The sequence below is a fragment of the Eschscholzia californica genome, unplaced genomic scaffold (genome assembly GCF_041429995.1).
Source record: "Eschscholzia californica isolate CP2 unplaced genomic scaffold, dmEscCali1.0.p SCAF_6, whole genome shotgun sequence".
NCBI classification, from domain to species: domain Eukaryota; kingdom Viridiplantae; phylum Streptophyta; class Magnoliopsida; order Ranunculales; family Papaveraceae; genus Eschscholzia; species Eschscholzia californica.
In genome coordinates, this window is record NW_028238483.1 from 35,510,650 (window position 1) to 35,524,231 (window position 13,582).

Here is a 13,582-nt window from a genome sequence, read left to right on the forward strand (position 1 = left end):
ACATTTTCTAAATTTTCTACTGTTTGGGTCACCGAAGAAAATAAAGTTATTTTTCTCATATTGTTAGTTTCCGTTGTTTGTCTGGCATATAGAAAAATATTTATTTACTAAATTATTTTTCCATAAAAATATTGTTGGTAACATAATACTTCATTAAACTAAAAAGACATTTTTCTTAAAAGCTTAAAAATGACTCAAATACTTGTCCTACATTATCTTAATTAAAAAATTTATCGAACTAACTTATTAAATATCATCATAGTAGATGTCTTTACTTCAAAGAATGTCTCTAACCAACTAAAAACTTAATAAAATAAATTCAAAAGTTTTTACCCCTTTATCACTCTTTTGACAACTTTCCTCTTAGCCATGTTCCTCGAAATCTCTCAGAAAGTTCTAAGAATAGCGGTGCAAGTTCTGGGTTATCCAAAAATAGGACCAAAGCAGCTTCAAACTCGCTATCTGTCAAGTTTGGAATGGCCAATAATGCATCTTCTACTCCATTAAGTGAAGGAGTTTGACATGCTTCTGCAAGTTTATTTGCAGCATCTGCAAGCAATGCGCCTGTATCATCTGATCCTGATCGCCGTTTACGTTTTGGTGTTACAGACCGGGCACGTTGAGTAGAAGTAGGAGAGCCAAGACCATCATCTTCATCCAAATTGATTGGCTCCACATTTGCACTTTCACCTAAACCAAAATTAAGTAAATATGAAAATTTTAGGAAAAATGACACAACTTTTATAAGTTAATGTTGACATTAACCACTAACCACGTGTCTCGGTTGAAATATCATCAGCTTCAATTTGTCGACTGCCAGTGGCTTGTTCCGTTCCAATAATCGATCCTAGTTTTTCTTGATATGGAAAAGTTCTAGTGCGCAAGTCTTTTGCATTTGGGTGCTCCTACAAAACAAAAGTCAATAATACTAATATACCTTATTATTAACAAATTCTGTATACGGAAATTAACAAGTTGAGTACACCTTACCGCTACATAAGCATTCCATGAATCATCACCAGCCTCAATATGAAAAGTCTCAGTATTAAACGCAAAACCGCTAGAATTGATTGCAGCTCTCGCGGTAAAGTAATGCTTTCTGAATGTTTTCATTCGAGCTTTGATGTTTTCAATCGTAATGGTAACTCCAACTTTCTTGAATATCTCATCTATTACTTGTTGATTTCTATTTCTTTTTCCGACCAATATACTCTCGTAAAGAGTATTCACTAAAATGTCGTCCATTAGATTGCTCCAAACTACAGTGGGTCTCTTAGTCTTTTTGGTTGAGTCCATGTTATCAGACTGAGAAGCCATCTTCATTGAAAAAACACTCACAATGTCATCAATTTTGATTAGACAGATTAAATCTAATAACAGTTTAATATTAAAGACTAAACAAATCAAATATTCTATTTAAAATTAGTAATAGTAAAAGAAACATCTCTAAAAGAAAATCATAATCTTTAACATGCTAGAAAGTACGAAACACATAAATATCAGTTTGAATACTCCGCCCACATGTCTTCTGCAATCGAATCCCTATTAGCTGTCCACAATTGTGACGGAACAATGTTAATTTCTGCGTCTTGCACATCATGATCTTCGTCTTCTTCACCACCATTTTCTTCTTCTTCTTCTTCTTCTTCTTCTTCATCACTACTTATATCATCAGGATCTCCATCTCGTAAGAAATTATGCAATGCACAACATGCTCTATTTTAGCTTGTGTGTCGATGTCGTGGAATGGAGAATTTCGCAAATATGCAAATCTTTTCTTCAACAGCCCTATAGTTCTTTCTACAACATTGCGCAATGATGAATGATAATAATTAAATAACTCTTTGGGTGTTTGGGGACGATGACCAGCGTGATCCTTAAGATGATATCTAGTACCACGGTATGGTGTGAGGAATCCAGGCACAAGAGGAAATCCCGCATCAGCAAGATAATATTTGCCTACATGGACGTGGTTCATTATGATTATTATTAGTAACGTAAAACTTCAGTAGTGTCTTTCATTTAATATACAACTAAATCAAACCATCTACCTATTGGAACAGTTAGTTTTCGTCCAGAACGACTGACTGCACATCTTAATAGACGACCATCATGAGCAGACCCTTCCCATCCGGCAAGTACGTAATGAAATTTCATATCAAATCCACACGCTACAAGAACATTTTGAGAAATGAAACCCTTCCTATTTCGATATCTAGGTTGGTCCTTGATTGGAACATTTGCTCTGATGTGTGTACCATCAATTGCACCAACAGCATCCTATATGATATCACATAATGTCAATTAAAACTAATTAAGTAAATAAAATTTAACTAGATCAGTTAATTTCATATTCTAAACTAACCTTGAAGTTATCATGCCAAGATTTTCGACGACTTCCGTCTGTGGGAGAGTTTGTTATTGTTGCTGGTTTCACAATATCTTTGTAGAGTCTAAGTACGGATGTTAAAACTAAGTGGAAATACCTACTCACAGTTTCTCCCGATCGAATGAATTGAAGAACTGAATTGCGGTTACGTTGGTCATGGCCAACAATATTCAAAAAGATAGCTACTTGTTCTTCTACCTTTACATGGCGTTTGTCAACTAACCCATAACCACGCAACCGAGCACACAGACGTTGAAACGGACCTCGTTTCATTAGCAGTTGTTCATGACAATAGCGGTCACTCTCTAAATACATCCTCTTTAAGACACTTGTTCTCTCTTGGTCTCGATTAATATGAGGCATTCTATTGAGATTTGCATTTCTTCTACGACGATGACTCCAGTATGCATATATGATGATAATCATCATCATACACGCAACCCTTAAGCGCAACTTTCGTGTAAGCATTTTAAACCGTTAACCGAACTAAACCAAATAGTTATAAAAATTAAGAAATGAAGTACATAATGAAATAAAGATATATGAAAATGAATTGTATATGTTGGTCCATGCTAGGTAAGACTCATCTTAGAAGTGATTTGGTTGACCTAAATACTAAAACAACCCATATACAAAATTTGCTCTTTACAAAATCAAAACCTAAACAAGAATGAAATCAAAACCTAAACAACAAAAGAGACATAAAGAACTCTGAACTATTATTAGTACTACCACCACCATGAAATAATCTAATACTAAGTAGAATAGAGAACTCATAAGCAATACATCATAAGCAATACAAATTCAAATGATCAGTGAGTAAGAAAGTTAAACAGAAAATCCATCTTAGAAAGTATAGTAATTAATAAAAACTATATTTATACTATTGCATAATTTATTTCAAACCTTCCCCATCAATAATTATGTAACAGTGGATGCCATTTTAGTTATCATTCTTTTCTTTTTTTTACTTTTGGGATTATCTATGATGGATTTTTTAGTTCTCTCTAAAGATTTGAGTTTTCCAAAAATAATTTAGAAATGATATTAATATGAATATGAAATCAGACCTCCAAATGCCAAACAACTCTATCTCTCTCTGCAACATTCTCTCTCACTCTAAAAACTATGAAACTGTTTACAAACACAGAAATTAAATGAATACTATTGTTTGCTGTGGAGAAACTTATGTGAGTTCTTATTTTGTATTGATATATACTTGGAGTTTAAGTTTGCTAATTCAATTAGTTTCATTGCTAATGTGGATAATTTGTATGTTTTGAAACATTTTGAACTTTTGTTTTGTTTGATTGATGTGGTTAAATGTTAATTGATGATATAATTTCGAAACTAATACAATTTTATGTTCTAATTATATTAGAAATGATTCAAATTAGTATCATTTAGTTGATTCTAGTATGAAAGCATTAAGATTTAAGACCATGTATTCATAGAGTGGAGATATAGTTCAAGGAACTAGGCTCCATACTTTTTGTGTTAATTGAAACTTTTGTTGGTTTTGTGATTAAAAGTATGGAACATAAAGGAATCGAAATACTGGGGAACAAACCAATATATCTTAAAGTTGGATGCTTTGAAATATGGGCAACTTCCTGTAGTTAATTTACATTACTATCTTTGTTTTTTAAGGAAAACATGGGTAGTCGATTTGGACCTGAAGTCCAGAAGATTGGAACTGAACATATAGGACCTGAAGCTAGTGATTGATTTACATGCTTCCTACTTCTGTAACTAATATGGGATTCGTTATTATTCACTGGAACATCTGCATGATTCTTTGATTGAACCTAATCTAAAATTTTTTATATTCTAAGTTGAATTTGGTAAGGACTTACTTAGATATTTAAAGACTGTGATCAACTCTAAGTAAAGAATCATGTTACTATTGGTTATATGAAATTTGTAAATGACCGATGAAAATATCGATCCACTCTGTTTGTTGTTAGGTTTTGACATGTGCACTGGGACAAGTAAGAACTAGGGTAAACCGAAAATGACCTGTATCAACTTTTGTCAACAATCAAGTAACAATTTGTCCAAGTTAATACTATCATTATTATATTCAAGTTTTAGTTTTGAAGGAAGAACACTACTATATATTTGAAATAACAATATAAATTAAGACTTTGATATTAATGACATACCTGGAATTGATATTTGGTAAACACAAGATAGTTCAAAGAGAGAGAGAAACGTGTTGAGATTTTTAAACCGAGTTGTTGAAAGTTGTTGCTCATATATTCAGTGAAGAAGTCGAGAGATAGAAGAAGTGATTTAGATTGAGGGAAAGTTGTTGAGAGAAAAATAAGGTGAAGTGGGAAAAACGGTTACTGAGAAAGAGATTCTTTAGGGGGGGGGGGGGGTGGGTAACAACTTTCCTTGATTTTAGAGAAAAATAGAAAATTTTGATCACGTGAGTGAAAATCTCATTTTCCCTAAAATACTCAACAAACACATGAAAAATATATTTTTAAGGTAACTGATTCTCTTTTCCCAGGGAAATTTCCGAATCAAACACACCCCAAGTGTTATTGGTTTCCAAGGCCAAGATTTCTTGTTTCATTGTCTCCCTCCAGTGGGGGGATTTCATAGCTTGCTTAAAAGACGTGGGTTCGGTTGTGGTGAGAACCGAAGAAAGGAAGGATTGATGAGAGGAAGAGAATGAATTAATTGAAAAATATCTCTCAAGAGGATATGCAACCGGATTGGTTGTCGAACATACATAGTCTTTTAGATGGGCAGGGGGTCTCCGATCTCTAGTGGGACGCCCTGGTACAGGACTGGTGGGAACAACCAGAGGGTCAGATGAAGATGATTCGGGTACAGGTTGTTCTAAAGGCACCCCAGCCGAGTCTGTGGCTAAAGGGGTTGCTGGAAGCGCGTCCGTGGACGGTTCAGAAGACGAAGTGGATTCTGTCATGGGGTGTTCTGAAGGCACCCCAGGCGAATTTGCACCGGAACGGTTTGCTGGAGGCGCTCCCGGTATAGGCCCACGATGGGAGTGGGTCGTGGGGCCATTATCTGGAGGCGCTCCCTCTGTTGGAACCAACAATGGAGCATTGTGACTGGCCGAGCTGGGTTCAGTCGATCGTGACTGTTGTGAAGACAATGGATAATCGAAAGTCTCATTATCCGAGATAGAAAGGAATGGACGTGGGACGTCACTCGGTAATGACTGTACCGAGTCTTGCGTCGCCATTGGAAAACGCTCCTCATGGAAGATCACGTCTCGTGAAGTAAATATACGTCGAGTGGTGATATCATAAATACGGTAACCCTTTTGATCTTTAGGGTAACCGACGAAGATACCAGCCGAAGCTCGTGGGTCCATTTTAGTTTTGACTAGAGGTATTCTAGCATAGCATAGGCAACCGAAAACTCGAAGATGAGAGAGATCCGGAGGAGATCCTAACAACACTTCATGGGGAGATAAGCCGCGAAGGATTGGCGTAGGCAATTTGTTTATGAGATAAATTGCAGTCAAAACACATTCCCCCCAAAAAGAGAGTGGAAGGTGAGCTTGTAAACGTAAGGAACGTGCTACTTCGAGAATATGGCGATGCTTACGTTCAACTACACCGTTTTGTTGTGGTGTATACGTACAACTACGTTGATGGAGGATACCTTTTTCATTGAACCATTGTTGTAGTTTATGGTTTGTGAATTCCGATCCATTGTCAGAACGGATGGTTTGGATTGTTGATTGAAAGTGATTGGAGACGTAATTAAAAAAATTTATAATTAATTGAGGTCCTTCTGATTTAGAACTCATAAGGTATAACCATGCACAACGAGAGAAGTCGTCAACTATGGTTAGAAAAAAACAACATCCAGATTTGGAAGGAACGAGAAAAGGTCTTCATATGTCTATATGAACCAATTCAAATAATTTAGAAGAAGTAGAAATACGAGAAGGAAACGGCAAACGGCATTGTTTAGATAAAGGGCAAATATCACACGGTACTTTATTCGAGATAAAATTAAAATTCATACAAGAAAGTTTAGAATTGAAATACTTAAAATGAGACAGAGAAGGGTGACCAAGACGCCAATGCCAAATCTCATAAGAACTACTACTAGGACTCTTTTTAACTAAACTAGAAACTGAAAAAATAGGACGCTCCGTGCGAAGGAAGTATAGATCTTCGTGAAGACTACCATGCCCAATCCTCTTCTTCGTTGCTTTGTCCTGAAAAAGACACAAATCAAGATCGAACAAGATTGTACAACTGAGAGATTTTGAGATTTGAGAAATAGAAAGAAGATTAAATTTAAAGGATGGTATATGAAGGACATCATGTAAGTAAAAGGTGTCGGAAAAATATACTGAACCAATGTGAAGTGCGCGAACCCGAGTACCATCGGGAAGTCGAACATAATAGTCCGGTGGAGCAACCGAGTAATTAGAGAAACGGGAGAGAGATGAACATATGTGTTTCGCGGCTCCTGAATCAATAACCCAAGGAGTAGGACCGAATGAGAGGAAGGGCTTACCCGTAAGGTTAATGTGGTGAGTTGTGGTGCCTGTAGAAGCCGACTTAGAAGATTGCTTGGACTGGTCCAAAAGAGCTAAAACAGATTGGTACTGTTCAGCTGTAAGTGATGTCGCTGTAGGCACCCCTTGTGGGTTGGAATCACCAACCGAAGCTGCCATGGGATCCGAACGAGTACGTGGTCGATTTCGTTGATTGTAATGAGGAGGAAAGCCATGGATTTGATAGCATGTTGAGATATGATGACCATGTGTTTTGCAATTCTCACAGAATGGTCGAGGACGTTTAGAACGAGAACGATCGGGTAGATCAAAACGGTTGGAATGATTCTCGGTTGATCCAATAGCTAGGGCAGCAGCTTCGTTCATTGTTTGCACAGGATTAAGAAGGTTTTGTTGAACCTCTTCTTGCTTGATAAGTGAGTGAATTCGAAGAATTGATGGAAACGGTTCCATGAGTAAAATCTGGCTACGAATAGCCGAAAAACGGTCATGAAGACCTTGAAGGAATTCCATCGCTCTATCTTGATTGGTTCGTTCAATCAAAGAGCATCCATGTCCACAAATACATGGTTCAGTAGTCATCAAGGAATTGAGTTCATCTTGGAGTGCTTTAAGATTAGTTAAGTAGGTTGAAACATCACAACCTTCTTGTTTGAGATTAGAAATTGCTCTCTTAAGTTGAAACACTTTTGGAGCATTGGTTTGATGAAACCTATCATAAAGGTTCTTCCATACATCCGAAGCATTGTCATCGTAAAGGATAGAAGAACGTAAAGATGGGTCAACTGAATTGACAAGCCAACTAGAAACCAAATCATTACATCGTCCCCAAAGATGTAATTCGTTAGGATCTGTGGGTTTAGAAATCGTCCCATCAACGAATCCTAACTTATCTTTAGCTCCTAGAGCTTTGATCATTCCTCGAGACCATGAGGAGTAATTATCGCCTGTGAGGAGAGGCGTGATAACAATGGTGGTAGGAGAATCCGAGTGATGAACATCAAACGGGCCACCAGAGATATGAGTAGAAGTTTGAACTGTTTCAGAAGTTTCAGCGGAAGTCATTGTTCGTTAAAAAAAAACGGCTCTTATACCATGTGAAGAGGCTTGAACCTCTTTGTTATGGTTGAGTAAACCGAGAGAGATGAACGAGAGGGAGAGGGAGAAACCGAAAGCTTTGAACAATATAAAGATTACAGATTAATGCTTTCTGTTATATATCAATAAGTGTTACATGGGTTGCCTATTTATAATAATAGTACATGAGTTTGATAAATACAAAACTAACTAGTGCTTATCTAATAGATACAAGATCTCCTAATATATTGAAATACAATCGGATCCACTCGGTCCATGTGGTATGACCGAGTGGAGTGGGACCGTGTCCTCTAACAAGTTTCAAAGCCGAAAATGTAGCTTTTGATTTGAAAGTGAGCCTGAAAAACTAATAAGATGAAGATGATGGAGTGAACATGAAAATTTGTAAATAAAGTGTAAATTTTTTTTTATTTATTTTTGGGATGAAATTAAGTTACCATCTAAGCCAATTAGGTCTGACTCTGGAAAGTAGTAGTGGTTATAGAAACGTATCCTAGCATTCCTAGTTCATCAACAAGATCAAAGACATAAGTTCCAAAGGTATCTCCAATATGTCGGTGGGGTAATTTTCATGACCATGATTGTGAATTTCACTATTGGAAGTGATGAATAAAAAAACAAATAGAAAATTTAATTCCTAGCGAATTTCAACAGAGTAATTCAGATATATAAGTATATTGGAGTTGAATAATTTGAAGACCTTGAGTGAGTTTAGGAGACTGATGTCGTTCAGATAAGGAAGAACTTGTTGTGATGAAGATTGTAACTTGAAAGTCATCACCGAGACTCGAGAGATAAAAGAGAGTGAGAGAGAATTGCAAGTTGCATATTTTCACCAACTTAAGGAGATGCAGACAAAAATAATACGTACCTACTCTTAACAACAATCTTTTGTCCCTCTTAACAAATTCTACAGAGAAAAGCTTGCAATCATTTGCGAAATATTTTGCAAGTTGATGAGTATTCAATACATCTTCAAGTTTATTGTAAAGTAAGAAATAAGGTGTTTTCCCTTCATGTTAGAACCATTATCATGACTTTATGCTCGTATATCATATGCATTTTGTTTAGATTATTTCTCCTGATAGCGCAAATCTCAATTCATTTTGAATTTCATGGCTAAGATAATACGAATATATTTCTTTCTTGTGAACCCGTTAAATGAGTTCTTTCACTATTGAGTCATACTCGACAATCATCTGAATAAATTGACAAAAGATTTCGTTGTTACGCTCATTAATCTTTCCTTCTTCCCACGAAAAAATAAATTGTTACTGGCAAAAGTTCTTACTATAGCAATTATTCTTACCAATACCTCATTCCAATGACTTCTCTCTCTTTGTTAGTTTGATCTTGGGTAGATTTATCCTAACATTTATGTGACCCAAAACGAATTAAACAAATGTAGCCCCTATACTTGGTTTTTGTTCATTGTCTTTGCCTTCCACCATTACCAAGATAACCAATGAAAATCCCAAATTTCATTATCTATGAACTTATTATTGACACGGTTCAGCACCCGTCACGATCTCAAATAAAAAAAAACGTCACGATTGGGAATTTTGCCTCTTTTGGGTATAATATTAATTTTGCCTCTTTTGGGTATAATATTAATTTAATTTTTAGTAGTACATAGAGATATTATGTGACCTCTTAACAAAAAAAAAAAAAAATAGAGATATTATGTGACATTAGAGTTTCTCGTCATCTTGGGATTTTTGCCCTTTGGTGGATATAAAAATTAATTTTGCCACATGAGTGGATATAATTTAATTTTTAGTCGTACATGATAGGGATAGTATGTGACGTCAAACTTTCTCGTCATCTTGCAACGTAATTGTGTCCGTTAACAGCGTTACATCGTGATGCCTCCTGTTGTTAATAAACGATATTAACCTAAGTCAATGTTTTAAGAGACCTGTATTTAAATCATTAACAAACTATTGCTTGAGACAAATAGAAATTCCATGTAGGTCATTAAGAAGGAAGATTATCAAACATAGTAAGTTTATGCAACTCTAAATGTCTAGAAAATAACTATTATATTTATATAATTGATCATTTAATAGATTCAATAATTCAAATCTGATTGACAGATTCCTAAATACAAAAAAAAATAGTCAACTAAATTATTGTACGAAAAACTATCTCGTTATAATATAGGCATTTCCATTAAAATTTTATGGTTGCCTACATATCCATATTTATAGAATCGGAGATGCTAATTTCACAAAAAAATGTATTGCTAGAAATGATGTGGCAAGATTCTCTTCAAAGTTTAACTGAACCTGAACCGTTCTCTTTATAAGTCGTTCATCTTTTAACCGTCAAAATTCAGTTAAACTTTCAAAAGAGAGTTGCCACATTATTTCGACAACAAATTTGTCAATTTTTTTCACAAATGCTAAACAAAGCTGCATAATTGCTTCACAAAGCTATTTGCTAGACACAACCATTTCTTTTGCATTGCTAACCAACATTAAAAATTAGTTTGTTGGTTTTATGTAGCAAATATTTTTTGTAATGTTATATTGCTAAATACAACTATGTTTTAACTCCCCAAAATTATTTACTAGACATAACCTTTTCTTTTATTAAATTATTAACCAAAAATAAAATTTATTTTGTTAGTGTCATTTAGCAAATATTATATTGAGAATCTAAAAAAATACTACAATTTAGACCTGATAAATAATAAATATAAATTACTAATTTCACAATCTATATTTTTTGTATATAACCTTAACATTGCACGAAAACTATTACCGGTCACCAACTCATAGGCGGATCAGCCACACCCGATCCAAGGAGCAACCGATTTACCCATAAAGAGACCTACCACGAAAATTATTACATTGTGCTTTCGAATGGGGCTATTGAATTTTACCTTGGACTACAACATGAAATGCTCTGGTTGGAATATAATATTTTTTGGTTATTAGTTAATATTTGGTTAGCTTTTTAGCTTAATGTTCGAATAAATTTTATTTATAAATAATTTATTACGGTAATAGAAATTTGAACTCCAAAATTTTTGAAGAAAAATTTCTGCTATATTTGATTTTTTTTCGTGTAGTGTTGGTTTAGCAATTTAAGACAATATTAAATTAATTTTATTTAGTTATTTTGTTCTAATAATTTTTTTAGAGTTGTGTATAGAATGGAGAAGAAATTCGGTTATATTTGATTTTTGGTGTTGGTGTTAGTTAGCAATTTAGGACACTATTTTAGTTGGTTTTGTTTAGTTATTTTTGTCCCATAGTTGTCCTTAGTAAAATTGAAGTTGCATATGCATCCATTTTTTTTTTGTGAACTTAGCATTTTCGTTATTTTTTTTATATGGTATGGAGAAACTCATTAACATTAAATTGTAGAGTTTATTCTTTTCTTGTTCTCCATTCCAAACCACTTTAAATATTTTTGATTTAAATTAAAATCATTAACATTAGATTTCTCAAAAAATAAAAGGTTTAAACATTTGAGTTAATTCCTATTTGGCCCCTTACCTTGTGACCAGATTCTTTTATAGCCTCCAAATTTTTGTAAATTCAAATATGACCCCCCAATTTTCATGTAAATGCCATAACTACCCCTCCCATTAATATATTTTCAAAATAAAAAACCTTAATTCCACCTCATTTCCCTCTCCACCACACATCTCTCTCCACATCACCTCTCTCTCTCTCTCCACCTCACCTCTCTTTCCAACTCACCTCTCTCTCTCTCTCCAACTCACCCCTCTCTCTTCTCCAACTCACCACTCTCTTCTCCGATGAAGGTCGCCGACCGAAAAAAATTTCGGCCGGCAACCTTCAAACTTAATTTTATCTTTTTTCTCTCATCTGTCCCTCTCTCTCTAAAAACTCCGGCGAAAGGGGTTTCCCTTCGCCGGAGTTTTTAGAGAGAGAGAGATGAGAGAAAAAAAGTTAAGTTTGAAGGTTGCCGGCCGGAAAAATTTTCGGCCGGCGACCTTCATCGGAGAAGAGAGTGGTGAGTTGGAGAGGAGAGTGGTGAGTTGAAGAGAGAGAGAGAGGTGAGTTGAAGAGAGAGAGATAGGTGAGTTAGAGAGAGAGGTGACGTGGAGAGAGGTGACGTAGTGGAGAGGGAAGTGGGGTGGAATTTATGTTTTCTTTTTTATTTTATTTTGAGAAAATATTTATAGGAAGGTTAGTTAGGACATTTACATAAAAAAGAAGGTTATATTTGAATTTACAGAAATGTAGGAGTCATAAAAGAAACTGGTCACAAAGTAGGTGGCCAAATAGGAATTAACTCTAAATTTTAATAGCATTGATTCATATTTTTGATACAATAGGGTTTGAAGTGTTCCTTAGTTATGCTGCTTATGCAAACCATTAGTTAGTATTATTATTAATTTTTTATTTCATTGGGTCATTATTAATTTTTTTATTTCATTTTGTTTAATTTTTCTATCGATTTGTTAGACATTTTCGAAACTAACTAAACTCAACAATAATAAAATAAAGTTACATGATATATTCAACATTGTTTATTTTGCATTGCAAGTTGAGAATAAAAACTTAATTTTGTTTTATTTCTTAGTTTCCAAAAGTCAAGAAGAGATATTATAAGGGAGAAGGTACTAACAAATTGTTGCCGTAATCATAGAAGCCTGATACTAGTTTGAAAATAGAGAGTGACAAAAAAAAACAAAGAGTTGTAGATTGAACTGGTCGATCATAATTATAGATGTGTGTTTATTTAAGATCTTATAGTCAACAAAAATAATTTTGCTCTCAGTTTTTTTATCAACTACCTCAAAATTGTGCTCCCACCAGAATAAATTTGCCGCATTGCCATTGGTTGCAAGTCCATTCTAATGTATTGCAAGTGTTTTTTTTTTTGGAAACCGATTACATTGTCATACAAGCTTGCTACCCGTCCACTCAAAATCTAACATGACCTGGCCTATAAACCCACTCAAACTCTTAAGACCTATAGTCCAACTACACTACATTAATATTTTACCTCTTCTGGGACGAACCTGGGACGTCCAGGGACTTCTGGAGTTTATGTCAACACCTTGGAACCACTTGGGCTACCAACTGTTGACAATGTATTGCAAGTGTTGTATAGACATCAAAATACTATTCGCTCTTCTGGTTAATCAATATTGTATCATTAATACCTAAACCAAATTTCCTACAATAATATTATGGTGTGATTTTTTTCTTTGTTGATGAAAATAATGTACTCATTGACTTTATGGTATGTATTTTCTTTGATGTTTTTTTTACTCTAACTGTTAGATCGAGATCCTAATTTATAGGAGTGTAGGTATTTTTGATAGTTAAATTATTATTTCAGTAAAAAATGTCAAGGCATCAAATATATATATATATATATATATATATATATATATATATATATATATATATATATATATATATATATATATATTATGTGATATAGTTGCCACGATGAGGGTTAATTAGGATCAGATAAGTATTTGAATGAAACATTGCTATTATAAATAGGGGTTAATTCCGTTTTGGCCCCCATATTGTGACCAACTCACCGTTTTGGCCCCCAATTGTGTCCGGCAGTTCGTTTTGGCC

General features: G+C 34.6%; 3 protein-coding genes across 4 annotated transcripts; all 3 read right to left on the reverse strand.

Annotated features, from left to right (window-relative positions):
- Positions 1 to 340: 340 nt before the first annotated feature.
- Positions 341 to 1,317, reverse strand: LOC147534111 (uncharacterized). Its single transcript, XM_086650099.1, has 3 exons — positions 991 to 1,317; positions 773 to 905; positions 341 to 690 (listed from the first exon to the last, which is right to left on the reverse strand). The coding sequence occupies exons 1-3, from the start codon at positions 1,315 to 1,317 to the stop codon at positions 341 to 343; spliced, it is 810 nt and encodes a 269-aa protein (XP_086506225.1).
- A 70-nt stretch (positions 1,318 to 1,387) lies between these two features.
- Positions 1,388 to 4,686, reverse strand: LOC147534112 (uncharacterized). 2 transcript variants are annotated; one of them, XM_086650294.1, is made up of 4 exons: positions 4,555 to 4,656; positions 2,366 to 2,875; positions 2,052 to 2,280; positions 1,388 to 1,959 (listed from the first exon to the last, which is right to left on the reverse strand). In XM_086650294.1, exons 2-4 carry the CDS (start codon positions 2,855 to 2,857, stop codon positions 1,664 to 1,666), a joined length of 1,017 nt encoding a protein of 338 aa, XP_086506420.1. In that variant the 5' UTR covers positions 2,858 to 2,875; positions 4,555 to 4,656; the 3' UTR covers positions 1,388 to 1,663. The 2 variants fall into 2 exon arrangements, with proteins under 2 accessions (XP_086506420.1, XP_086506421.1); XM_086650295.1 differs by having other exon boundaries at positions 2,366 to 4,686.
- A 2,543-nt stretch (positions 4,687 to 7,229) lies between these two features.
- On the reverse strand, positions 7,230 to 8,021 carry LOC147534113 (uncharacterized; the record flags this gene model as incomplete). Its single annotated transcript, XM_086650100.1, has 1 exon — positions 7,230 to 8,021. A coding segment is annotated over exon 1 (741 nt), but the record flags the coding sequence as incomplete, so codon positions are not given.
- Between the last annotated feature and the right edge of the window lie 5,561 nt (positions 8,022 to 13,582).

Excerpts from the sequence above, each read along its gene's own strand:
- LOC147534111 (XM_086650099.1), bottom strand. The coding sequence starts at position 1,317 with ATGGCTTCTCAGTCTGATAACATGGACTCAACCAAAAAGACTAAGAGA. Across the intron at positions 906-990 it reads CATGGAATGCTTATGTAGCG|GAGCACCCAAATGCAAAAGA; the intron begins GTAAGGTGTACT and ends TTTGTTTTGTAG. Across the intron at positions 691-772 it reads TATTTCAACCGAGACACGTG|GTGAAAGTGCAAATGTGGAG; the intron begins GTTAGTGGTTAA and ends ATTTTGGTTTAG.
- LOC147534112 (XM_086650295.1), bottom strand. The coding sequence starts at position 2,857 with ATGCTTACACGAAAGTTGCGCTTAAGGGTTGCGTGTATGATGATGATT. Across the intron at positions 2,281-2,365 it reads CTTGGCATGATAACTTCAAG|GATGCTGTTGGTGCAATTGA; the intron begins GTTAGTTTAGAA and ends GATATCATATAG. Across the intron at positions 1,960-2,051 it reads AAAACTAACTGTTCCAATAG|GCAAATATTATCTTGCTGAT; the intron begins GTAGATGGTTTG and ends ACGTCCATGTAG.